This window comes from Panthera uncia (genome assembly GCF_023721935.1).
Source record: "Panthera uncia isolate 11264 chromosome B3 unlocalized genomic scaffold, Puncia_PCG_1.0 HiC_scaffold_1, whole genome shotgun sequence".
NCBI classification, from domain to species: Eukaryota; Metazoa; Chordata; class Mammalia; order Carnivora; family Felidae; genus Panthera; species Panthera uncia.
Genome location: NW_026057582.1, coordinates 98,250,631 through 98,276,811, shown reverse-complemented (window position 1 = coordinate 98,276,811; position 26,181 = coordinate 98,250,631). Strand labels below are relative to the sequence as shown.

General features: G+C 38.2%; 1 protein-coding gene across 6 annotated transcripts in view; it reads left to right on the top strand.

The window, feature by feature from the left end:
* The window catches only part of ALDH1A2 (aldehyde dehydrogenase 1 family member A2), a 100,238-nt gene that overhangs the window by 45,551 nt on the left and 28,506 nt on the right, over positions 1–26,181 (top strand). For all 6 annotated transcript variants that reach the window (XM_049613692.1, XM_049613691.1, XM_049613693.1 and 3 more), the window contains 3 exons: positions 6,898–6,959; positions 8,974–9,102; positions 9,229–9,342. In XM_049613692.1, the coding sequence (XP_049469649.1) occupies positions 6,898–6,959; positions 8,974–9,102; positions 9,229–9,342 (305 nt within the window). The remainder of the gene's footprint in view (positions 1–6,897; positions 6,960–8,973; positions 9,103–9,228; positions 9,343–26,181) is intronic.

Here is a 26,181-nt window from a genome sequence, read left to right as displayed (position 1 = left end):
AGTCCACTCATTTCTCAGACAAAGAAACTGAGGTCCAGAGAAATCATCTTTTTTTCAAGACTGCATAATAGTGTCGTGGTGGAGTTAAGATATCTTCACGACAGACTCAGGAACGCTTCATCTAACTCCTGAGAAGCTACCAGCATATTCCCAGAAGAATAGCGTTAACACTGCTGTGTACTAGCATGAAGTCTCAGTGATTGTGTAGACATTTATAGAGCTTATCATGATAGTTGTAAATGTTCAGTGAGGTCTTTTCAGTGTCAGAATACATAGGTATCTGCTAGGGCACATGATGGAATAGCTCATTGTTCCTGCTCTAATCATTTAATACTGGCATCATCAGAAGGGTTACCAGCTCTTCAAAAGGTAACTGTGCACCCAGATTAGAGATTGGAAGATGACCTACCATTCACTGAATTGTGTTACATATTTTTATGCTATTAAATAAACTCACTTTTAGTGTTAACAGGTATATAAAATTTGCTGCAGTTCTTGAAATACTCTTAGTATTGTAATTGGGATCTAGTTCTTCAGGTCTCTATTAGATAAATTTCTCCTCAATTTCTGGCAAATTTTAGATTTTTATGATTTTATTGACAATACAGATTTTCTAAACATACTGTAGTTCATGTAGAGACTGCCAGTGGCAGATATTCCTATGAGAATAAACATTCTGTAAAACAAAAACAAAAACAAACAAACAAAAAGATTATTTCAAGCAATGACAAAATCTGCCCTAAGAAGTAGTGATAGGGGCACTTGGGTGGCTTAGTTGGGCATCTGACTTCACCTCAGGTCATGATCCCACTGCTTGTGGGTTTGAGCCCCACATCGGGTTCTGTGCTGACACTCGCAGCTCAGAGCTTGGAGCCTGCTTCAGATTCTGTTTCCTTCTCTCTGCCCCTCCCCCGCTCAAGCTCTATCTCTCTCTCTCTCTCAAATATAAATAAAAACATTACAAATTTTTTAAAAATAAAAACATAGGTAATGATAACTCTGAAGGAATAATACAAATAATAAAGTTGTTCTAAGTAACTGAATAATTGCTGTCTCTTCTGTGTAATTAGACAAGTTCCCATCAAAGAACATAGAACAGTGGCATGATATTTTCCCAAATACAGAAGAGGCTGATTCTGTTCCTCATTTCTAAGGTCAAAGACTTTTCTTAATACAGTTCTAGAAATGGCTCAGTCTAAACATTGTCAATAAAATGTGATCCATAGTTCACCCAGATTAATGGTATAATAAAGTATTTAATTGTAAGATTTTTATATTCTTCATGAGGTGTAAACATTCAAATATAAAAACACGTCAGAGAAGTTGCCTCTTGGTGTGTTTTAAAATAAACTTTTAAAAAACATTTTTTTAATGTTTTATTTATTTTTAAGATCGAGAGAGACAGAGCATGAGAGGGAGACACAGGCTCCAGGCTCTGAGCTGTCAGCACAGAGCTCAATGTGGGGCTTGAACTCATGAACTGTGAGATCATGACCTGAGCTGAAGTTGGACGCTTAACCAACTGAGCCACCCAGGCGCCCCTAAAATAAACTTCTAAGAGAAGTACCTGTTACTCTGTCTTTTTTTTTTTACTTTTTTGAGTGCAATAGAAAAGAGGCTGAGAGATAAAATTCCTATACATGTGATTTTGTGTTTCTATTTTGGTATCTCATCACTTCTTTAGTTTTCTGCACCATAGTTATGTTCTAACTTGTTGGCTCAGAACGTTTTTCTGGTATTCTCATCAAATACAGCCCTTTCTTGCTGAGTCTGAGCTCTCTCTGTAATACCCCATATGGGTAAGAAGACCTAAGATCATCGTAGCCTTAAAACGGAGTATCTGAGTTTGGGTGGCGATTTTTTTTTCTCTATCAAGCTGAAGCACTTTATAGCACAAAGCCAAAGAAGTGAAGGGAACAGCTTTTTAAGTCATCTTGCCAGATTTAGAGGACATTATTAACATAAAAGGTGGGAAAATGGGCTGTTCCTTTCTCTTAGGGAAGAGTTCTCGGTGTGTACCCTCTTAGGAATATGAGAGAGAGAGAGAGAAGTAACACTGTGACCCCTTTGAGTTGACTCTGCTTCTATGAAGAGGAGAGAGGCACTCAGTCCTGGGCTGCCCCATCTCAGGGGACATGGTGTTGCACTGCAGTGTTCCCTTTAGATCTTACCTCCTGGAGTTTATGTGAGTTCTCTGTGTCCACATACCAAATCCCCACAGAATCTTCTTCACTCTTCACAAAAGCATTGTCTTTTCCCCCTCATTTGCACTCCATGACATCACATCATACTCTTGATTTTGTGGTTTGTGATACCCGTCTAAATCCAACACTCTGTTCACAGGAAAGTCTTACAATGTTTCTAAGGGCAGTGAACTGCAAGTCTGATGACCCAGATTCAAGTCCAGAAGCCACAGTTTAGCCAGTTAAATCACTATAGACCTTACCACTGTGTGCCATTTTTTTTCTCGACTTAGAAAATATAGATAATAACTGTTGCCCTGCCTTTTCCATAGAGTTGTTTTGAGCACGAAATGAGATAAGAATGTGAAAATAGTTTGTAAAGCTTTATAGAAATACATGTGTTTTGTTCTTATTTTAGTATTTTTTAAATATTAAAAAGGTGGATCAGATTCTCCTTCACTTAAACTCCTTGCAGGCAAATGAGGAGAGTTACCAGAGCTAAGCAAACAGTGAGTAAATAGAAATGAACTCAGCAACTATAAAGCAGCTATAAGTCATCATGATACACCTGGAGCCTGGGCTGTAGATCAGAAGCACCATAATCACCTGGGAGCTTGTGGAAATGCAGACTCTCAGGTCCTGCCCCAGGCTTACTGATTCAAAATCTGCATTTTAACAAGCTCTCCAGGTTCTTCATGTACACATGTAAATTTGAGAAGCACAGTGGCCTGTCCCACCTGGCACTGGAGCATGCAAGGTGATTCCACACAGTAAAGTAGTGAACATTTTTTATCTGAATTATTTGGTTTGAAGCAAATATTGCTAGCTCACGAAACCTGTTGCGTCATAGATGTTTTTAAGATGAGTCTAACAAGTAGCTATTTACATATTTTTAAAAGCTGATTTAACAAACCTTTAAGTAATAGAGTAAGTGATACTTGGATGCGACAGAAATTATGAGGGTGTCTCTCAAGTGATTGGCCTTTGGGTAACGTCAGTGTAGGAGCTTGGTGGGATTCAGGGCAGGGCCATAGTGCCGGAAGGACCTGTGGTGCCACTAGCCCTAGCCAAGGGCCCACGTAGAAGGCATAGCTCTCACGATTGCCAGGCATCCTAGGTCAGACTAGGGATGTCCAGAATTATCTTCCACTAACCAGATGAGAATACAGACTAAGCTCAAGGCCAGGGCCCCTTTATGTCTTTCACTCAGGATTTTTTGAGGAAGAGTTCAAGCACCAAAATACCCTTTATTTCTTTATTTCCTGCTTAGAGGAGCTGTGGGGATAGAAGATTCTCTAGTCCATTCTTTGTGCCAGGCTTTAGCTAAATGTCAAGTCTGTGGACAGTTCATCCCAGAAGTGTTCACTCCCCATAACTCAGTTTCTCCTGGGACACACTTACAGAGTCAAGTTCAATTCCTTATGAGGCCAGCTTTGTAAGATTTTGCCTACTTTTTTTCTCTTCTTTCATTTTTTCAGTAACTTTCAAAATTATGTAAGGAATACAACTAAATTCTCCAGTCATTAGAATATAGAGGGGGACACGGTCCATCTGAACCGCTCCAGTTTCCCACATGTGCTGCCCCCGGAAACGCCTGTGTTGTCCTTTAGTTCAGGTTCCCATCTTCTCAGCCCATTTGCATGCCTTCTTGACCTGACACTGATTCTGTCATCTGTGATTATCCATCCGAAGCCATCACCTTGGCCAAATTACAGTTGGGAAGGATTTCCATGTGAATGAATCCCTCTAGCCTCTTGATAAGGGTTATTGCTCTTCATGAAAAAGCTTCCAGGAGGAAGAGCCTGGCATCATATTTATATCTTCCATACACACAGAGAAGTGAAGCAATAAAAGGTATTGATATTAAAAGAAAAAAAAAAGAACCTTTTCAGAGATCTTAAGTTGAAGAAGGGTAGTAACTTGCACTTTTGTAAAGAATGATGTCTATGAGGGGGTGCCTGGGTGGCTCGACTTCAGCTCAGGTCATTATCTCACAGTTTGTGAGTTTGAGCCCCATGTCAGCCTCTGTACTGACAGCTCAGAGCCTGGAGCCTGCTTCTGATTCTGTGTCTTCCTCTCTCTCTCTGCCTCTCCCTCCCTCTCAAAAATAAATAAACATTGAAAAATTAAAAAAAAAAGAATGATATCTGAAACTTCTTGAGTTGTCTGCATGCAAAGCTAAGATATTTGATTTGATTTTTAAGATATCACTCAGACTTATTGTCATCCAATGGCAGTTTCCACATTTGGGCTATTGTTTGTTTTAATGGAGATATGTTCTAAAGTAATTTCTATAGTTGTTGAATGCTTGCATATTTCCTAGTTTCTTCCATTTGAATCAAGATATGTAAAGCAAAATTCAGGGACAAGCAGCAGATTAGGAAAAAACTTCACGTATACATGTGACAGAGACCTGATTTCCTTAATATACATATGTAGAGTCCTTCAAATAACTAAAAGGTTGAATGACCCAATAGAAAAATGGCAAAAGATATCAATCTGAAGGAAAAAAATTGAAAATGGCCAGTAAACATGAAAAGCTTTTCAAGCCAAATATCTACCATTCGTCACAGATCAACACAGGTCGCCAGTTTGCACCTGTCAGGTTCACTGAAATTAAAATGTTTGAAAAATCACTATGTTGAAGGATAGGGAAAAATACCATGTTGTTGGAGTTACAAATTGTGTGACTTTTAGGGGCACCTGGGTGGCTCAGTCAGTTAAGCGTCCAGCTTCGGCTCAGGTCATGATCTTGTGGTTAGTGAGTTCGAGCCCCACGTCAGGCTCTGTGCTGACAGCTCAGAGCCTGGAGCCTGTTTCGGATTCTGTGTCTCTCTCTTTCTCTGCCCCTCCCCTGCTCGTGTGTTCTCTCTCTCTAAGAATAAGCATTTAAAGATTTTCTTAAAAAATTGTGTGACTTTTCTGAAGGGTGATTTGGCAGTATTTATCAAAATGTAAAATGCATATTCACTTTAATCATGCAGTTCTCCAGATATGCAAAGATCATATACAATGAGCCTGTTTAAAGCATTATTTATATTAGCCTAAAGGGAAAGCAATTTCTGTGCCCCTCAGGACAGTTCACAGCAGTACGGTTATGCAGTGTGCCAATGGAATAGCATTCAGCAGTTGAAAAGATATGTAAGCTATATATGAAAACACGTGAGAAAAAATACAGAAGATTGTGGGTAATATCACATTTATATTTTTTAAAAAGGCGGGGCAGAAATAAAAGGATGCTATATATACTTGTATGTGAAAAAAAGTTCTGTGAAAAGACCCAGAAGCAACAGATTGCTGCAGATTCTGGGAAATGAGGTTTAGGGGAGAGAGACCTTCAATTATTTTTAAATGCATAATTTCGTATTTAATTAAAACAATTCTGTGTGAGAACTATGAGTGGCTTAGTTATGTTGAGAGACAATGATAAACCATCACATTCTTTCTCTTCCCCCAACCCATGCACTCCTGTCCCTACTTCATCCTTAATAGGAGTGTTCGTCACGAGTAGTAACTGAGGGCCTTCGCTTTACTGGGAACAACTTTTGAGACAGAAAACAAATATGAGGGAAGTGGCCACAGGGTTGGCAGGTGAGGGAAAAACAAAGACATTGTCCAGTACCAGCACTGAAGAGCCATATGCTAAAAGCAAGCCATTCTTTGGTTATTTCAATTAACCATTTAAAATAATTCAGATAAATATAATGGCATTTCTCTAAAGAAAAATTTGGTTTGGATTTCCTGGGTAATTATTCCAATTGCCTATTGCTCCTATAGGGAAAATAAGGTTATTAAATTGTCCTCATTTCCATGGCTAATTTGAGGGCAGAGTCTTTGGGTTTTTGATGGAATCTTCTTTGAAGCAGACTTTTGACTTCTTGAAAGATGCCTGAAGATGTCTGGCTTCCCCAGGGCCCAGAAAGTCTGTTTTGACACCTGGATTGAGTTACAAAAAAGACCTTACTTTTACTACTCACCTTTTCTAGTTGCCTGCCATTTTAAATTTACCCAGTAACATGTTACTTAGTTTTGTTTTTGTTTTTTTAATAGTGCAGAAAGTTATTTAAAATGTTAAGGTACCTCAGCTTTTAAAGAACTGTTTTACATTTAAGTGTCATTTTAATTTTTTTAATTGTTTAGAAAGTTTTATTTATTTATTTTGAGAGAGAGACAGTGCAAGCAAGGGAGGGGCAGAGAGAGAGGGAGAGAGAGAGAATCCCAAGTACGCTCTGTGCTGCCAGTGCAGAGCCAGACGCAGGGCTCGAATCCATGAAACTGTGAGGTCATGACCTGAGCCGATTCCAACAGTTGGACAGACGCTCAACCATCTGAACCACCCAGGCACCCCCATTTAAGTATCATTTTAATACTTAACATAAAATTTAGAACTTACTGTTTTCTACTTCCCAGCCCCCCTCTTCCCATCTTCTCTCCCCTCCCCCCACCTCCTCAGAAGACTGCTTCTAGTGTCATAAACTTGTCTTTCATTTTGCCTTTAAGGTTCCCTCATCAGTACCCTGGGTGTCCAGGAGCCATATCTGGAGCTACCCCAGGCCAAGTGATAAGCTCTTCTACCAGCTTTCCTATATGGTTGAGTAGGATGTTTTCTCAACTTTATTTCTGGTTTTGTGGTTGCCACCCAAATTCTCCCTCTGCGGGTTTTTTTTTTTCCTAATCTGAATTCTCTTGTAGTGATCTTGCCCATTTCTTTCAGATGGAGATTATTTTACTTTTACAAGACATGAACCCATAGGAGTGTGTGGACAGATCATCCCGGTGAGTGTATCTCCTCACGCCTCATATTTATTTTTGTTTGAACCAGTTCTCTTAGAGATACATAAAACATGGACCTCAGGAGGTGTGCTTTCCATTACTGGGGGAAAAAAACTGAGCTCATGTTGTTGACATATCTTTAACAGCCTCCCTGCAAATGCTTATTTGAACAGGTTAATAGGGTTTCGGCTCCGTTACCAGGAGTTGAGTTCTCAAGCCGTGGAATTCTCATGATTAAAATAAGCAAAGCAAAGCCCAGTGTATTAATAACCTGCCCTTGGTTATGGATGTCCATTCTGCTTATGGAAAATTAATGCTTTGTTATATTTGCTTGTTTATTTTTTAGAACTATGACTCACCATCTTTCCAGGCATATTGTTTTATATGGTCTTTTAATCCCATTCTTTCCCACTGTTTCTTTTCACAAGAATCTAGATAGAAGACTGTACAGAAGACACAGCAGTACAATTAACGTCACGGTCATAATTGAAACCATGCCGGGCTGTTGTATGTCTTGTAAAGGGAAATAGATGTAGTGCTTAGTGTTTGGATTGGAACATTAAACATTGTCTTTTTTTCCCCCTTTCTCTCATACACAGCCTTGGCACTGTACAAAACATCACCGAATCTTCCAGCAGTACTAGTAATCATTCTGGCAAGGATTTCAGGGGAGGCTCAAATTAAACTCTTAAAGCATAGACAAGAAATTTTCTCTTTTCAAAATATAGGAGAAGGTAATCTTTGGCTTTGGGGGCCAAAGATCTTTGAGAGGTATTAGTACTTTTTTAACTGATCTGCAAGCTGTGGGTTTCTGTGAAATTTATTAGAGAATGGAAGAGAAAATGAGAGGTGGGTGTAAGTTCTGCTGCTCCTGTACCACCCAGGGTAATCCCATTTGGATCAGAACAGGGGTGAGGTCTGTCACCTCAACTGCAGGAACTCAAACCTGCTCGCCTTGCCCTTCCCCACACTCTTGGGGCTCCAGCCTTCACTGCCAGGACAAGAGCCACTTGTCAGCCAGCTCAGGCTCAATTACCACACTCCAAGATTTATATACTGTAGATGGAATTAAAACATCACTGTGGACTCCCAAGTTTATAAACAACCAAGGGGAAAAGAAATTGGGTGTTTGGTGAAGGCAAGACACTTGTATATTTTTGCAAGCTTGCCAGGGCCAGTGGGAATCTCTCAAGGGTGGCAGCTGAGATGCTTCAGGCAGAAACACACTGTGGTCAAGGGCTGAAGCAGGGGACCAGGATTTCTGTCTTCTTTCTTAATGAAACTATCAGTGACACCTGATAGTACTGAGGTTCATCCCTGTGCTTATGACAATACAAGCTTAATATGCTTTTAAAATCCCGTTAAACCATTTTAGGCCCCCAGTTCAGATACTCAACATACAGTTTTCAGTGTCCGTTAGTTTTATTTTGCAATAGAAGGGAGACAAGTGAAAATTGTTGCATCCTCATTAGTAAGTGTGCTTTCTTTTGTGTATGTTTTGTGACACCACATGTCTGTAAAGAAAAGGCACTACCTTGAAATACACGTTAACTTAAATATAATTCACACCTGGAGTTTTCTCGTCTCACTCTTCCACACTGAAGAGCTCTCAAGCCAGTCTGAAATTCCTGGTGCAAAAAATCACAAATGCAAGAGAGAGTTTTCATAGACAAGTACTTAACTGGAACCAAAATCCGATTTTAAAAACATAAAATGACAGCAATGAAAAGCCAAAACAAAGCAAAGAAAAAATTCAGACTCCCTTTTTGCCAGGAGATTTCTTTTGGTAGTTGGGCAGTTGGGATATAATAATTTGCCCAATAGAAAAGGAGAGCTTTTCCAGGTTGGTCCTATTCTCTTCTTAATGAAGTAATTAAAATATCCAAACATCGATACTTGGTGGTGGGACAAGATTTATGTTGAGGCCTCGTCTGAGAAATCTGAGCAGTCACAGCTTGAAAACAAAACAGTAAAGGAATATTTTTTCATTTATCAACCTTGAGTTTCTTCCTTTCAGTGGAACTTCCCCCTGCTGATGTTTGCTTGGAAAATTGCTCCAGCTCTTTGCTGTGGCAATACAGTAGTTATTAAACCAGCAGAACAAACACCACTCAGTGCGCTCTACATGGGAGCCCTCATCAAGGAGGTAAGAGAAACCAACCTTGGGAGTGGCTCCCACTCCCCTTGTAGTTGGGGCCTACTGGAGCATAGCCGATTTAATGTGCTTCATCAGCTTTCACAAGCCACGTTTCCTCCAATTCTGTTTTGTTAGGCTGGCTTTCCGCCGGGAGTCATCAATATTTTGCCAGGATACGGGCCAACGGCTGGGGCGGCAATAGCTTCTCACATTGGCATAGACAAGATTGCATTCACAGGGTCAACTGAGGTAGGTACCTGAGAAACCATGGGTCAAGGAACAGTCCTGCAAAGGAGTAGAGGGTTTGAAAGAAAACTGGGTATGTTATCTACAGGCTGGACACCAAAAGAGCAGCGAGTACCCAAGCCCTCAAAGGGGCAGCATTGGTATCATAGCTAGAATGCTCGCGAATGTCAAAGTAAAGTTGTGCGTTGATCTTTTGATGTTGCAGGTTGTTGAGTGTTTTTTTGTGTGATGCCATCTTTATAAACCTGTCCCGGGAGGGGTGGGGAACCCTATTATATTTTGAAATAAAAGGAACACTTATCAGAGGCAAAAAGAAACAAACAAAATCTGTCCCAGAAGCTGGGGTTCTAAACACTTTTTGGGGTCAAGAGCATTAATGGCAGAAGCAGGTTAAGAAGCTGGAAATCTAGTCTCCAGTTGAGATTAAAATGGGAACACAGTTCTCTCTCCTCATTATTTCACCACATCCTGTAGGTGCCATTGGCAACTGTAACTGTGTCCACGAGACATAGGGATGGTAAAGAGCAGGGGGTCAGACAACTTCTCTTGGAAAAGGCCAGCTAGTAAATGTTGTAGACCTTGTAGGTGGTACGGTTTCTGTTGCGACTACTCCACTCTGGCCTTGTAAAGCATGAAGCAGCTGTAGGAAATGTAGAAGCTGAGCATGGTGACGGGCTCATAAAACTTTATTTATAGATCTGAAATTTGAATTTCATATAATTTTTACACATCCCAAAATATTAATCTTCTTTTGATTCCCTCTCCCAACCATTTAAAAACACAAAAACTGTTTTTAGTGTGCAGGCTTTACTAAAGTAGGCAGGAGGCCAAGTTGGGCTCATGGGCCATAGTTTATTGACCCCTGATACAGAGTCATAAGTCTGCTTAGAAAAATTTTTTTATAAAATGTTACTACCAGTGTCTTAGATTCAAGTAATAGAGATAATAAAAAAGAGAGTCTGATTCATTGTTTCAAGTAGAACTTCACAGATGACATCACCTTTGAATAAACCATGTTTGTAGATCTCGAGGAACGGTGTGCCACCCAACAGAAATACAGTGAGAGCAACATTTGTAATGAAAAATTTGCTATTAGCCACATTTAAAAATTTTTGAAACAAGTGAAATTAATTTTAATAATTATTTTATTTAATCCAGTATATCTAAAATACTCATTTCAATTTATGGTTAATATAAAAACATCATTGTCACAGTATTTTGCATGCTCTTTTCAGTTCAAAGTCCTTGACATCTGGCATGTATTTTACATTTACAGCACATCTCAATTCAGTCTAGCCACTGTGTGAGTGCCCTGTCACCACATGTGGCTAGTGACTACCATGCTGGATGGCACAGGCCTAGGGGCTTGATTATATCAGTGCATTTAATGATACTTGGTTAAATTGACTCATGTAAAAAAATGTCCATAAGAGATTGGTTAATAAACCTGAGTATTAACTTATAGTTAGAGAATCTTGAGTTTTCTGTTTGTAAAGAGTTAATCTTGTTTCCAAACCTTTTATTCTAGTTGTACTCAATTATAGTAATTCGCAATTTTAATGAAATATGTAAACCAAAATGTGAGTGTGAAAGGAAAATATAGTTCCTATTTAAACTAAGTCTAGTGTCTTGAAAAGATTTGCTAAGAGCTAGATGCCTTAGAAACTGCAGTCAGTTAGGACTGGGCAAGGCAATAATAAAAAAATTGGGGGAAAATATAACACTAGATAGAATGTGCACCCAGATCGTTTTGCAAATATTTTTAAGTCTTTGCTCAAATTTCTTTTTTAATTTTTTAATGTTACTCATTTTTGAGAGAGACAGAGACAGAGCATGAGCGAGGGAGGGAGAATCTGAAACCGGCTCTAGACTCGGAGCTGTCAGCACAGAGCCCTACACGGGGCTCGAACCCGCAAACTGTGAGGTCGTGACCTGAGCCCAACTCAGACGCTTAACTGACTGAGCCACCCAGGCACCCCCGTCTTCATTCCACTTTAAGGAAACTGAAACCAGAAACCTTAAACAGTATTTTAGGAGTATGGTTTCATCAGAAAGGACAGGTGAACCTATAATTAAAGTTCTTAGTTCTATATCAAAAACTAGAGAATGAATTAAAATGAAATACTTAAGGATCTTTCCCTGCTTCAACCTCTTTATATTAACCAATCGGTGGTCCTGATTGAGTCAGTTAAGGGCTTACTAGTATAATGTATTTTTGTAAGTTTATTTATTTTGAGACAGGGGGTAGGGGCAGAGGGAGACTCTGCGCCATCAGGGCTTGAACTCACAAACCCTGAGTTCATGACCTGAGCCGAAATCCAGAGTTGGATACTTAACTGACTGAGCCACTCAGGCGCCCCTGTAATATTTTTTTTTAATAAAAATGAGATTGTAATATATAAAATGAGATATGGCACCTTGTATGTCAGTACTCATAGATCTCTTTTATTCATTTTAATAGCTGAGTAGAATACTCTTGCATCAGTTTATCATAGTTTAATTAATCCTTGCTAATGTACATTTCAGTTTTTTGGATTTTTTTTCACTTTTTTTTCTCTATTATACAGACCACTGAAATGAAAATCTTTGGAGATCTGAGTGAAATTTTGTTCATATACATATTAGACATTCTACTAGATAACAGTTTAAAAGTGAAATTATAAAATAAAAGGATGTTTATGTTTTAATTTGCTTATTACCAAAAATGCATTAGAGTGATGTTTCATTTATAAGATCTCATATATTAAGTATGTTGATCTTTTGTTCCTTGTAGGATTTGCAAATACTCTGCGAATATTCTCAAATATTCTCATATATTCTCTTTGCTTTTATTATTTTCTTTTTAAATAGAAGTGTTTGCTCTGCACAAGTTTTTAATTTGTCTCTAGTCATATCTTTCATTCTTTTCATGGCTTCTGGGTTTCCGGCTGTCTTTAAAGAAACCCTTTTAAGATTATACAAATGATCCTTAATATTTTCTTTTATAGTTTTGTTTTTGTTTAAATCTTTAACTTGGTTGGAATTTATTTGCACGTGTAATGAAAGATGAGACTTAAGTTTGTTTATTTTTTTATTTTTTGAAGTATTTATTTAAATTCCAGTTCGTTACCATACAGTGTAGTATTAGTTTAAGCTCTACAATTTAGTGATTCAACACTTCCATACAATGCCCGGCTCATTACAGCAAGTGCCCTCTTTAATCCCCATCCCTTATTTAACCCATCCCTCTACCTGTCCCCTTTGTTTGTTCTCTCTAAGAATCCATTTCTTTTTGTTGTTTGTTTTTTTAGAGAGGAGGAACATGAGCAGGGGAGGGGCAGAGACAAAGGGAGAGAGAGAATCTCAGGCAGACTCCACATTCAGCACAGAGCCTGAGGTGGGGCTTGATCTCCTAACCCTGAGATCCCTACCTAAGCTGAAACCACAAGTTGGACACTTAACCAGCTGCCCCTCAGGAGGCTCCAAGAGTCTCTTTCTTGATTTGCCTCTCCCTCTCTTTCTCTCTTTTTTCTTCCCCTTTGCTCCTTTGTTTGGTTTCTTAAATTCCATATATGAGTGAAATCATATGGTATTTGTCTTTCTCTGACTGACTCAATTTGCTTAGTATAATACTCTCTAGCTCCATCTATGCTGTTGCTAATGGCAAGATTTCATTCTTTTTTATGCCTGAGTAACACTCCATTATATATATATACCTATACATACATACATGCATACACATCCCCTACTCTTCTTTATCTGTTCATCAGTGGATGGATACTTGGGCTGTTTCCATAATTTGGCTATTGTAGATAATACTGCTATTTTATAAACATAGGAGTGCAGGTATCCCCTTGAATTAGTATTTTTGTATTCTTTGGGTAAATACCTACTAGTGTGATTGCTGGATCCTAGGGTAGTTCTATTTTTAACTCTTTTAGGAAGCTCCATACTGTTTTCCCGAATGGCTGTGCACACAGTTTGCATTTCCACCAACAGTGCAAGAAGGTTCCCCTTTCTCCACATCCTCACCAATACTTGTTTCTTGTGTTGTTTATTTTAGCTATTTTACAGGAGTGAGATGATACCTCATTGTACTTTTAATTTGTATTTCCATGATGACCAGTGATGTTGACTATTTTTTTTTATAAATGAGTGTTTGTTACTTCAACACCGCTTATTAAATACTCTATCCCTTTGCAGCTAATTTGAATACAACATTAACATTAATGTGATAAATTTCCTTATATACATGCTTCTGTTTTAGGACTCAAAATGTTGTCTATTTTTTCACTAGTACCAGATTCTCTTAATTACAGGGTTTTGAAAGATGTTGCAGTATGGTAGGCAAGATACCCTCTGATTTGGTTTTTCAAAACCTTTTAGCTATTCTCATTCTTTCAGGTAAAATTTCAAATTGATTTTCTTTTTATTAAATTTTTTATTGTTTTTTATTTATTTTTTGAGCAAGAGACAGAGAGCAAGCTGGGGAGGGGCAGAGAGAGAGAGAGAGAGAGAGAGAGATACAGAATCTGAAGCAGGCTCCAGCTCTGAGCTGTCAGCACAGAGCCTGATATGGGGCTCGAACTCACAAACTATGAAATCATGACGTGAGCCGAAGTCAGAGTCTTAGCTGACTGAGCCATCCAGGCGCCCTCAAATCGATTTTCTAAACACTTTGCCTTCCTCCCAAAAACTCTCATTGAAATTTTGACTGACATTGCATTATCTGTGTGTAATATTGAGGGCATGTGCTTTCTGTGCGAGATTGACTTCTCATCTGGGACATCAGGCAAATCTCTTCATTTATCTGTCAGTCATGCAGGGTTTTTAAAGTCACAACATCATGTATCAGAAAGTTAAATTGACGCATGACCTAATCCTTCAGACTGGACAAGAAGTGGCCTAGTGATATCAGCAAGAACGTAAGCACTTGTTTCTGGGCCGCTTGAGTTCAAATCTCTGTATTGCCATTTAAGATTTTTTTCAACTTTTTAAAAAACTTCCCTGAAGTATAATGTATACACAATAAAATATACCCATTTAAGTACCAGATGCACACAAAATTCATCATAATCATCGCCCAAATCAAAATACAGAACATTTCCATACTCTAAAAAGATTTTGCATGTCTCTTTGTGGTTATCACCCTTGGCCCCAGGCAACCCACTGATCCTTTTTATATTTTTCTAGAATTTTATATAAATGGAGTAATACAATATGTACTCTCCTGTGTTGGGTTTTTGTTGTTGTTGTTGTTGTTGTTGTTGTTGTTGTTGTTTAATATGAAAGATTTATTGATGTGGTTTGGTGTTAAGTCTCCAATCCTGATTTTTGTTTTCTACTTGTCCCAGCTGTTTTTTTGTTCCTTTGGTCCTCCTTTTTTTGCCTTCTATTGGATGAAATGAATACTCCATTTTATCTTCTATTGGATTATTAGCTATACCTCTTTTTAAAGTGATTGCTTTAGTAAGTACAATATGTGTCTTAATCATAGCCTACCATTAAATAGCATTGTTACTTCATACATAATGTAATGACTGTAAAACAGAATTCTTCCACTTCTCATACCATCCTTTTATGCTGTTTTCCTATAATTTACTACTACATATGTTATATACTTTTTGATAACACAGCTGTCTTTAAAAAAATATTCAAAGCAAGAAAACAGAATTATTTTGTATTTACTCACAAACTTGCCATTTCTGGCCCTCTTCTTTTTTTGGTGTAGGCCCAGGTTTCTTTCCAATACCATTTTCCTTCCGTGTTACCATCTTCCTTTAAACATTTCTTAGAGTGCAGCCCTGTCAGTGACAAATTATCTTGGCTTTTGTCTGCAAATGTCTTCATTTTGTTTTCATTTTTTTAATGACTTTTCCTGAATCTAGAATTCTTATTTGACAATTTTATTTTGTTTTATTACTATCAATGCTTTAAAGGTATCATTCTCATTTTTTTCTGACATCGTTTTCTGATGAGAAGTTAGCAGTCATGATCTTAGTTTTACTGTACATAATGTTTTTCTCTGGATGCTTTTAAGATATTTTCTTTTCATTAGTTTTCAATAATTGGATTATTATGTGTAGTTTTGTCTCTTTTTCCTAGTTGAGGCTCATTGAAAAATTTTGGATCTATGAGTTTATAGATTGCTTTATAAGTTTATAGTTTACATCAAATTTGGAAATTTCCAACCATTATGTTTTTAAATATATTTTTATTTTCTTTAAATATATATATATATATATATATATTGCTTTTTCTCATGAGTGTTAATTTTTTTTTAATGTTTATTTATCTTTGAGAGATACAGATAGAGACAGAGTACAAGTGGGGGAGAGGTAGAAGAGAGAGGGATACAGAATCCAAAGCAGGCTCTAGGCTCTGAGCTGTCAGCGCAGAGCCCGATGCAGGGCTCGAACTTTAAAACTGTGAAATCATGACCTGAACTGAATTCAGACGCTTAACCTACTGAGCCACCCAGGCGCCCCATGAGTGTTAATTTTTTTAATATTTAAACATGTGATCCCTTCATTTATTTATTGCCATAGCATTTTATTTGTTATTTTTTAATTTAAATTTCAGTTAGTTAGCATCCAGTGCAATATGGGTTTCAGGGGTAGAATTCAGTGATTCATCACTTACAACTCCCAGTGCTCATCACAACAAGTGCCTTCCTTGATAACCATCACCCATCTAGCTCATCTCCCACCCATCTCCCTCCATCAACCCTTAGTTTGTTCTCTATTATTGAGAGTCTCTTGTGGTTTGTTTCCTTCTTTCCTCTTTTTTCCACCCCCCTTTCCTATATGTTCATCTGTTTCTTAAATTCCCTATATGAGGGAAATCATATGGTATTTGTCTTTCCCCAACTGACTTACTTCACTTAGCATGATACCTTCTAGCTCCATCCACATTGTTGCAAATGGTAAGATTCCATTCTTTTTGATGGCTGAGTAATATTCCATTATATATATATATATATATATATATATATATATATATATATACATACATACCACATCTGCTTTATCCATTCATCAATTGATAGAAATTTGGGCTCTCTCCATAGCTTGGCTATTGTTGATAATGCTGTTGTAAACATTGAAGTGCATGTACCCTTATGAATCTGTATTTTTGTATATCCTTTGGGTATATAGATAATAATGCAATTGCTGGGTAGTAGGGTAGTTTTATTTTTAGTTTTTTGAGAAACCTCCATACTCTTTTCCAGAGTGGCTGCATCAGTTTGCAGTCCTACCAATAACGCAAGAGGGTTCCTTTTTCTCTACTTCCTCGTCAACACTTGATGTTTCTTGTGTTAATTTTAGCCTGTCTGACAGGTGTGAGATGGTATCTCATCATGGTTTTGATTTGTATTTCCCTGATGATAAGTGATGTTGAACATCTTTTCATGTGTCTGTTAGCCATCCAGATATCTTCTTTGGAAAAGTGTCTGTTCATGACTTCTGCCCATTTCTTAACTGGATTATTTGTTTTTTGGATGTTGAGTTTGATAAGTTCTTTATAGATTTTGGATACTAAATCTTTATCAGATATGTCATTTGCAAATATCTTCTCCCATTGTGGAGGCTGCCTTTTTGTTTTGTTGATTGTTTCCTTCACTGTGCAGAAGATTTTTATCTTGATCAAATCCCAGTAATTCATGTTTGCTTTTGTTTCCCTTGCCTCAAGTGACATGTCTAGTAAGAAGTTGCTCCAGCCGAGGTCAAAGAGGTTGCTACCTGTGTTCTCCTCTAGGATTTTGATGGTTTCCTGTCTCACATTTAGGTCTTTCATCCATTTTCAATTTATTTTTCTGTATGGTGTAAGAGAGTGGTCCAGTTTCCTTCTCCTGCATGTCACCGGCCAGTTTCCCCAACACCATTTGTTGAGCATGTCTGTTAATTTTTGAAAGGATTGTTACCATGTGAAGTTTGTTGTCTTTCTTTAAAGAACGTTGGGGGTTTTTGTTTGTTTGTTTGTTTGTTTGTTTGTTTTTTGACAAACGGTTAAGTCACTTGCTGGACAGCTTGACCTTTTTGACACTTAATTTTAAGCTGTTTTGGGACTACTTTATCTTTTACTAACTACTAAAATTTACTAAGATTACTAAATGGAGATCTTTCTGGAGCTTCTGCCAAATGCTCCTGGTGTTCAGCAAGGTCTTTCCACTCTAGCTGGTCTGAACTCCAATGTCTCCCAGCCCTGTATGAACTCTGGGGATTATTCAGCATACAGATGACCTGGTCTTCCTTCTTTATTCAGTCTAATGGAGTCTCACCCTGTGTATTCCCAGCTTAGCATTCAGCCAGAACTCAAGGGACCCCCCTGTTCAGATTTCTGGACCTCATTCTCTCCCTCTGGTACTAAGCCCCTCACATTTTAGCCACTGCAGCCCCTGTATACTCTGATATTTATCATCAACTTAGTGAGACCACCACGTTCTCCTTTGGTCTCCCCACCCCCTGCTGTAGTCGAGAAAGTCTTGGCAGAGAGGTTTTCCCTTACGTGTTTCTCTTATCTCTAGGATCATAGTCCCATACTGCCTCATGTCCACTTTGGAGAAAGCAGTGTCACATACTTTTCTAGTTGTTTTCAGTAGCAGGACAAGTCCAGTGCTAGTTACTCCATTACAACCAAAAGCAGAATCATCTGTCACATCTTTTGATTAATTTGATACCATTATTTGATTTCTTTTAGATTTCAGGCAGATCACTTATTCTCATAGTTTATCTTCATCCTCATTGCCTCAAATTGAATATATTCTAATCAGTGAGGTTATCAATTTCTTTACTTCAGCTGATACAATTATAAAGTCTAAAGAATACAATCCTAAAGATGTTTGGATTCAGGAAAAACCCTTGGTGTGTTTGGTATAGAATATTTGTATATTATTTTTGTCCCATAGGTAACTCCTTTTTAATCTTTTGGGGTGACCTCAAATATTTGCTTATCACTTTTGTGTTGACTTTTTTTCACTTTAGTTTCAGATGACACTTTCTGGCCATAGATGCAGATTTTGGGGGTGGAGGTCTCTTTAGAGTCGATCTTAGGCATTCTTCTCACTACCTCAAGTAGTATCTGATGTGTAGTCAACATGCATTATAAATATTTGTTAGCCCCAAAAATAAAGACTGAATTTGAGGGGAGAAAAAAGCTTACTCTCCAAGCCAGAAGGTGATGATTACGATTATGCTGTGCTCACAAGTGTAGCTACCATCTTTTGCCGTACAACACCATCACGATATCATTAGTTCAAGATATTTAAGTTCAAATGAAAAGCAGCTTCATTCAAAGGTAACAATAATTGATTGATAATAATTTAAGAAAAAGATAATGCTACATCTTCATTCCAGTGCTGTTAGTATTCACAGCCCAGAGAAATGTAGGTCTGTCTGCCTTTTCTCTTTGAAGAAAATGAAATGATAGTCATACGGGGACCAACGTACAAGAAGGACTTGGAGGAAAGTAGCCCCAGCTGCGGGGACCCTTGTGAGTAATGTGTTGTTTGCTATTGGCAGATAATCAACAAATACTGGTATCCATTCAGTTCTCAGGGTCATTTCCTGAGCCTGATATTAAGGACCAGCACTTTGAAAAAGCTCGCTCCACGTTTTGCTGGCATGGTGTAAAATGGGAGATTAGGTTTCACGGTTTCCCTCAAAAGCAAATGTAGTTTTCATTTTTCTGTCATTTCAGACAGCTTGACTTTTAACAGGCATTTAAACTCCAGAGCTGTAGATTTTATACTAATTCAGTGTGTATCCTTAACAGTCTCTTCTGGAAGTGAAAAGCCTGCTAGAGATGGGGGTAAAAAAAACAGTCCTAAGAACCTACGTCATGGCAGATGGGACACATTGAGAAGTGGTGTGTGTTTGATTTCCTAGTGCCCCAAACACTTGGTAGAGTGAGCCAACACTGGACACCAGAGGTTCAGTGACTGCTAAACCCATAATCCCAGTGTCCTAGTGGAAGTATTTAATATTTAAAGGACACAAAAGTGTGCAAAAGCTAGGTAAAATATTAGGTTTCCCCCTATACCTATTTCTCATAAATCATCTTTCTACTGCTTAGATTGTGTTACTCTCACCTGTATTCAGGCCAGGTTAATTTCTGTCTGCAAAGCTATCCAGTGGCTTATCAAAAGCAAAGTTAATAACTAAGCCAAACAGTTAGTAATCAATCCAATCAGTCTAATGATAACAAAAACCTCCTTCCAGAATCTTACATTAGTTTAGAAACTTTAGTTCAGCTTGAATGTATGTAGTTCAGCTTGAGTTAATTTCTTTCAGCCCTTTATTTAGAACCTCTTAAAGGAAAATAAAGTACTCCTTTTTTGCTAAATGAAAGCTTGAAAGAACACTGCATCATAACACCATTCTTGGCCTCTTAAAAGTAAAACCGAGGAAATCCCTTTTACAACAAGAAATTCCAAGCACGGTCTTCAAGTCATACTAAAAGTAATCAAGATTAAATAAGATCTGTCAGATCTATATCAGAACACTGGACATAATTTAAACCTCTGTAATGATGGTGTGGATTTGTTCACAGTATGTGTTAGTATTTTATCCTTCCAGCCCTCACATTCCTGTCTGAAGATAAGGGATGATGGTATCTAATTCATGGACCGTGAGGATGGAATAAGCGAGTATATGTAAAGTGTTTAGGACAAGGCGTAGTTCTTAGTAAAGGATCAGTAAATATTAGCTGTCATTGTTTTCTATTATTTTTAAATGAAATTTATAGAACAGTTTATTCTTGGGAAAGTGGGGTAGAAGAGAAGGGGGCTGGATTCAACCAACCTTGGATCCAATCCCACATCTCCTGCTGTGTGACCTTCAGCAAATTATTTAGTCTTTCTGACCTCTCATTTCTTCATCTTTTAAGAAAGGCTATGAATAATAACTCCTTACATATTTATTTGTGGACCAATTGAGAGAACGCATTTGAAAGTTCCAGTCCTGTTCCTTGGCACATTGTAAGAACTCAGTAAATATTAGCTGAATCCGAAACTTCCATTTGCAAAGAATGTATCTGTCAAAAACTAATTCCTACTGTCCTCTGGCAGTTTTACTTTCCTTTTGTTTGTTTTAAAGCTTTTATAGTTTATGAATATTTTTGTCTTCTAATAAATGTGAGGTTTTTGTTTGTTTGTTTTTGCTGTTCTATTTTACTTTTTGGAAAGATCACTCAAGTGCTTGCTTGGATAAACTGATTTTGAATCCTGTTTTCTTTTTAAGTGGAACAGTGTAGTTGATTTAGAGAGCAGTGCCGGAAAAGGACACTTAGTACCTGTTAAGGAACTCCCGATTCTGCTACTGGTCTAGAGCACGGGCCACTCCCACAGCCTGTGTTGGCCAGAACAAAAATCTGGTGCAGGGAGAATTTCTTCGCAGCGAAGTGTAATGTGGTTACCATTGCTTTCCAGTAGCTCTTCAAGGACTACCTCACCTACAGGGACACAGAGGGGGCATTGGGGGAGGGCCGAGAGGCTTGTTTAAATGTAGATTCCTGGGCACCACCCAAGAGCTTCTAAGTTAGATTATTTGGAAATGAGGTCTAGGTATTCTTATTTTGATAAGCTTTTCTAGTGGTTCTTATGTTCATTAGCTTTCAGGAATCACTATGATTCATACATAATTTGACTAGTTGGGTCATACTCCAAAACATGTTCCTAGATGCATTTAAGAAAACAACTACAGCCCTGAGTTTGTTAACCTGTGCAAGGGAAGACTTTGTGCGAACTGACAGCCGCCACTCCCAGTGTCTGCTCTGTCTGTAATTTCATTCCAACGATGATAGCTCTTCTAAGCACCTGAAGGGGGAAAACAAATGAATTCAAAATCAGTTTAGCACAGCAAAGACATCCAAAGCATTCCCTTCACCCATGAACTTCTCAAAAGATAAACAACAAAAGTGCCTCTATTTTATTTAGAAGTTTACAAAACTTCCCAAGAATTTATACTTACCACACAACTGTGCAGTATTGGTAATTGGGGAAAACACTCACTGAACGCAGGGGTACTATTACCATGGGGGCCAGAGTTATGCTTTGATTATATTTCTCAGAAGAATATGTCACTTCTATAGTCCGCCCGTGAAGTGCTGAGACTCTTCCTGTCGCCTTAAGCTATATCTCATGGACAAGAACCGTAGAGACTCCTCTGCCACTTCTTTCTTTAAATTTGCATCCAAGTTAGTTAGCATATAGTGCAACAATGATTTCAGGAGTAGATTTCCTGATGCCTCTTACCCATTTAACCCATCCCTCCTCCCACAACCCCTCCAATAAACCTGTGTTTGTTCTCCATATTTAAGAGTCTCTTCTGTTTTGTCCCGCTCCCTGTTTTTATATTATTTTTGCTTCCCTTCCCTTATTTTCATCTGTTTTGTCTCTTAAAGTCCTCATATGAATGAAGTTATATGATATTTGTCTTTCTCTGACTGACTAATTTCACTTAGCATAATACCCACGAGTTCCATCCACGTACTTGCAAATGGCAAGATTTCACTCTTTTTGATTGCCAAGTAATACTCCACTGTATATATATACCACATTTTCCTTATCCATTCATCCATCTATGGATATTTGGGCTCTCTCCATACTTTGGCTATTGTTGATAGTGCTGCTATAAACATTGGGGTGCATGTGCCCCTTCAAAACAGCACACTTGTATCCCTTGGATAAATACTTACTAGTGCAATTGCTGGGTCATAGGGTAGTTCTATTTTTAATCTTTTGAGGAACCTTCATACTGTTTTCCAGAGTGGCTGCACCAGTTTGCATTCCCACCAGGAGTGCAAAAGAGATCCTCTTCCTTCGCATCTTTGCCAACATTTGTTGTTGCCTGAGTTGTTAATGTTAGCCATTCTGACAGGTATGAGGTGGTATCTCTTGTGGTACTTCCCTGATGATGAGTGATGTGGAGCCTTTTTTCATGTGTCGGTTGGCCATCTGGATGTCTTCTTTGGAGAAGTGTCTGTTCATGTCTTTTGCCCATTTCTTCACTGGATTATTTGTTTTTTGAGTGTTGAGTTTGATAAGTTCTTTATAGATATTGGATACTAGCCCTTTATCTGATACGTTGTTTGCAAATATCTTCTCCCATTCTGTCGGTTGCCTTTTAGTTTTGCTGAGTGTTTCCTTTGCTGTGCAGAAGCTTTTTATTTTGGTGAGGTCCCAGTAGTTCACTTTTGCTTTTGTTTCCCTTGCCTCCGTAGACGTGTTGAGTAAGAAGTTGCTGTGGCCAAGGTCAAAGAGGTTTTTGCCTGCTTTCTCCTCGAGGAGTTTGATGGCTTCCCGTCTTACATTGAGGTCTTTCATCCATTTTGAGGTTATTTTTGTGTATGGTGTAAGAAAGTGATCCAGGTTCATTCTTCTACATGTCACTGTCCAGTTTTCCAGCACCACTTGCTGAAGAGACTGTCTTTATTCCATTGTATATTCTTTCCTGCTTTGTCAAAGATTAGGTGGCCATACGTTTATGGGTCCATTTCTGTGTTCTCTATTCTGTTCCACTGATCTGAATGTCTGTTCTTGTGCCAGTACTGTACTGTCTTGATGATTACACTTTGTGGTATAGCTTGAAGTCTGGGATTGTGATGCCTCCTGCTTTGGTTTTCTTTCTTAAGATTATTTGGCTATTCAGGGTCTTTTCTGGTTCCATACAAATTTTAGAATTGTTTGTTCTAGCTCTATGAAGAATGCTTGTTTTACTTTGATAGGGATTGCATTGAATATGTAGATTACTTTGGGTAGTTTTGACATTTTAACAGTTTTTGTTCTTCCTATCCAGTAGCATGGAATCTTTTTCCATTTTTTTGTGTCTTCTTCAATTTCTTTGATAAGCTTTCTATAGTTTTCTGTGTATAGATTTTTCACCTCTTTGGTTAGATATTCCTAGGTATTTTATGGTTTTTGGTGCTATTGTAAATGGGATCTATTCTTTGATTTCTTTTTCTGTTGCTTCATTATTTGTGTATAGGAATGCAACCGATTCTGTGCATTGGTTTTATATCCTGCCACTTTGCTGAATTCATGGATCAGTTCTAGCAGTTTTTTTGGTGGAATCTTTTGGGTTTTCCATATAGAGTATCATGTCATCTGCGAAGAGTGAAAGTTTGACCTCCTCCTGGCTGGTTTGGATGCCTTTTATTCCTTTGCGTTGTCTGACTGCTGAGGCTAAGACTTCCAATACTATGTTGAACAACAGTGGCAAGAGTGGACATCCCTGTCGTGTTCCTGACCTTAGGGGGAAAGCTTTCAGTTTTTCCCCATTGAGGATGATATTAGTGTTGGGTCTTTCATACATGGCTCTTATGATCTTGAGGTAGATGCTTCTATCCCTACTTTCTTGAGGGTTTTTAGCAAGAAAGGAGGCTGTATTTTGTCAAATGCTTTCTCTGCATCTGTTGAGAGGATTGTGTGATTTTTTTTTTAATGTTTTTGTTTTTGAAGGAGAGAGAGAGAGAGACAGAGCATGAGTGGGGGAGGAACAGAGAGAGAGGGAGACACAGAATTTGAAGCAGGCTTCAGGCTTCGAAGCTGTCAGCACAGAGCCTGATGCGGGGCTTGAACTCACGAACTGTGATATCATGACCTGAGCTGAAGTCAGACATTTAACCAACTGAGCCACTCAGGGGTCCCGAGGATCGTGTGGTTCTTTTCCTTTCTTTTATTGATGTGATGAATCACACTGATTGTTTTGCAGATATTGAACCAGCCCTGCATCCCAGGTATAAATCCCACTTGGTCGTGGTGAATAATTTTATTAATGTATTGTTGGATCCGGGTGGCTAATATCTTGTTGAAGATTTTTGCATCCATGTTAATCAGGGAAATTGGTCTATAGTTCTCCTTTTTAGTGGGGTCGCTGTCTGGTTTTGGAATCAAGGTAATGCTGGCTTCATAGAAAGAGTTTGGAACTTTTCCTTACATTTCTTCTTTGGAACAGCTTCAAGAGAATAGGTGTTAACTCTTCCTTAAATGTTTGGTAGAATTCCCCTGGAAAGCCATCTGGCCCTGGACTCTTGTTTTTTGGCAGATTTTGATTACTAATTTGATTTCTTTACTGGTTATGGTCTGTTCAAATTTTCTATTTCTTCCTGTTTCAGTTTTGGTAGTGTATATGTTTCTAGGAATTTGTCCATTTCTTCCAGATTGCCCATTTTAGTGGCATATAATTGCTCATAATATTTTCTTATTGTTGTTTTTATTTCTGCTGTGTTGGTTGTGGTCTCTTCTCTTTTGTTCTTGATTTTATTTATTTGGGTCCTTTCCTTTTTCTTTTTGATCAAACTGGCTAGTGGTTTTATCAGTTTTGTTAATTATTTCAAAGAACTAGCTTCTGGTTTCAATGATCTGTTCTCCTTTTATTTTGGTTTCTATAGCATTGATATCTGCTCTAATCTTTATTATTTCCTGTTTTTTTCTGGTTTTGGGTTTTATTTGCTGTTCTTTTTCCAGCTCTTTAGGTGTAGGGTTAGGTTGTGTATCTGAGACCTTTCTTCCTTCTTTAGGAGGGCCTGGATTGCTACATACTTTCCTCTTATGACCACCTTTGCTGTGTCCCAGAGGTTTTGGGCTGTGGTGTTATCATTTTCATTGGCTTCCATGTACTTTTTAAATTTCCTCTTCAACTTCTTGGTTAGCCCATTCGTTCTTTGGTAGGATGTTCTTTAGTCTCCAAGTATTTGTTACCTTTCCAATTTTTTTCTGGTGGTTGTTTTCGAGTTACTCAGCATCGTGGTCTGAAAATATGCACGGTATGATCTCAGTCTTTTTGTACTTGTTGAGGGCTGATTTGTGTCCCAGTATGTGATCTATTCTGAAGAACATTCCACGTGCACTGGAGAAGACTATGTATTCTGCTGCCTTAGGATGAAATGTTCTGAATATACCTGTTAAGTCCATCCGGTCCAGTGTGTCATCCAAAGCCATTGTTTCCTTGTTGATTTTCTGATTAGATGATCTGTCCATTGTTGTAAGTGGGGTGTTGAAGTCCCCTACTATTATGGTAAAATTATCAGTGAGTTTGTGTTTGTGATCAATTGATGTATATATTTGGTTGCTTCATCTTGGGGGCATAAATGTTTATAATTGTTAGATCTTCTTGGTGGGTAGGCCCATTAATTATGATACAATGCCCTTCTTCATCTCTTATTACCGTCTTTATTTTAAAGTCTAGATTGTATGACATAAGTATGGCCACTCTGGCTTCCTTTTGGTGACCATTAGCATGACAGATGGTTCTCCATCCCCTTACTTTCAATCTGACAGAGTCTTTAGGTCTAAAGTGATCTCTTGTAAACAGCATATAGATGAATCTTGTTTTCTTATGTTACCCTATGTCTTTTGATTGGAGCATTTAGTCCATTGACATTTAGAGTGAGTACTGAAAGATAGGAATTTATTGCCTTGTGTTGCCTGTAGAGTTGGAGTTTCTGGTGGTGTTCTCTGGTCCTTTGTAGTCTTTGTTGCTTTTGTTGTTGTTTTTTATTTGATGTTTTGTGTTGGTTTTAATTTTTTAATTTTAATTTTTTATTTTATTAGTTCTTTTAATCTTCCAAAATGACAAAATGAAGGAATTCACCCCAAAAGAAAGAGCAGGAAGAAATGAAAGCCAGGGGGGTGCCTGAGTGGCTCAGTCAGTTAAGTGTCTGACTTCAGCTCAGGTCATGATCTTGCGGTTCACAAGTTCTAGCCTCGCATCGGGCTCTATGCTGACAGCTCACAACCAGGAGCCTGCTTCAGATTCTGTGTGTCCCTCTGTCTCTGTCCCTCCCCAGCTCACACTCTGTCTCTCTTACTCTTAGATGTTTAAAAACATTTAAAAAAATTAAAATAAAGAATTAGAGAACTCA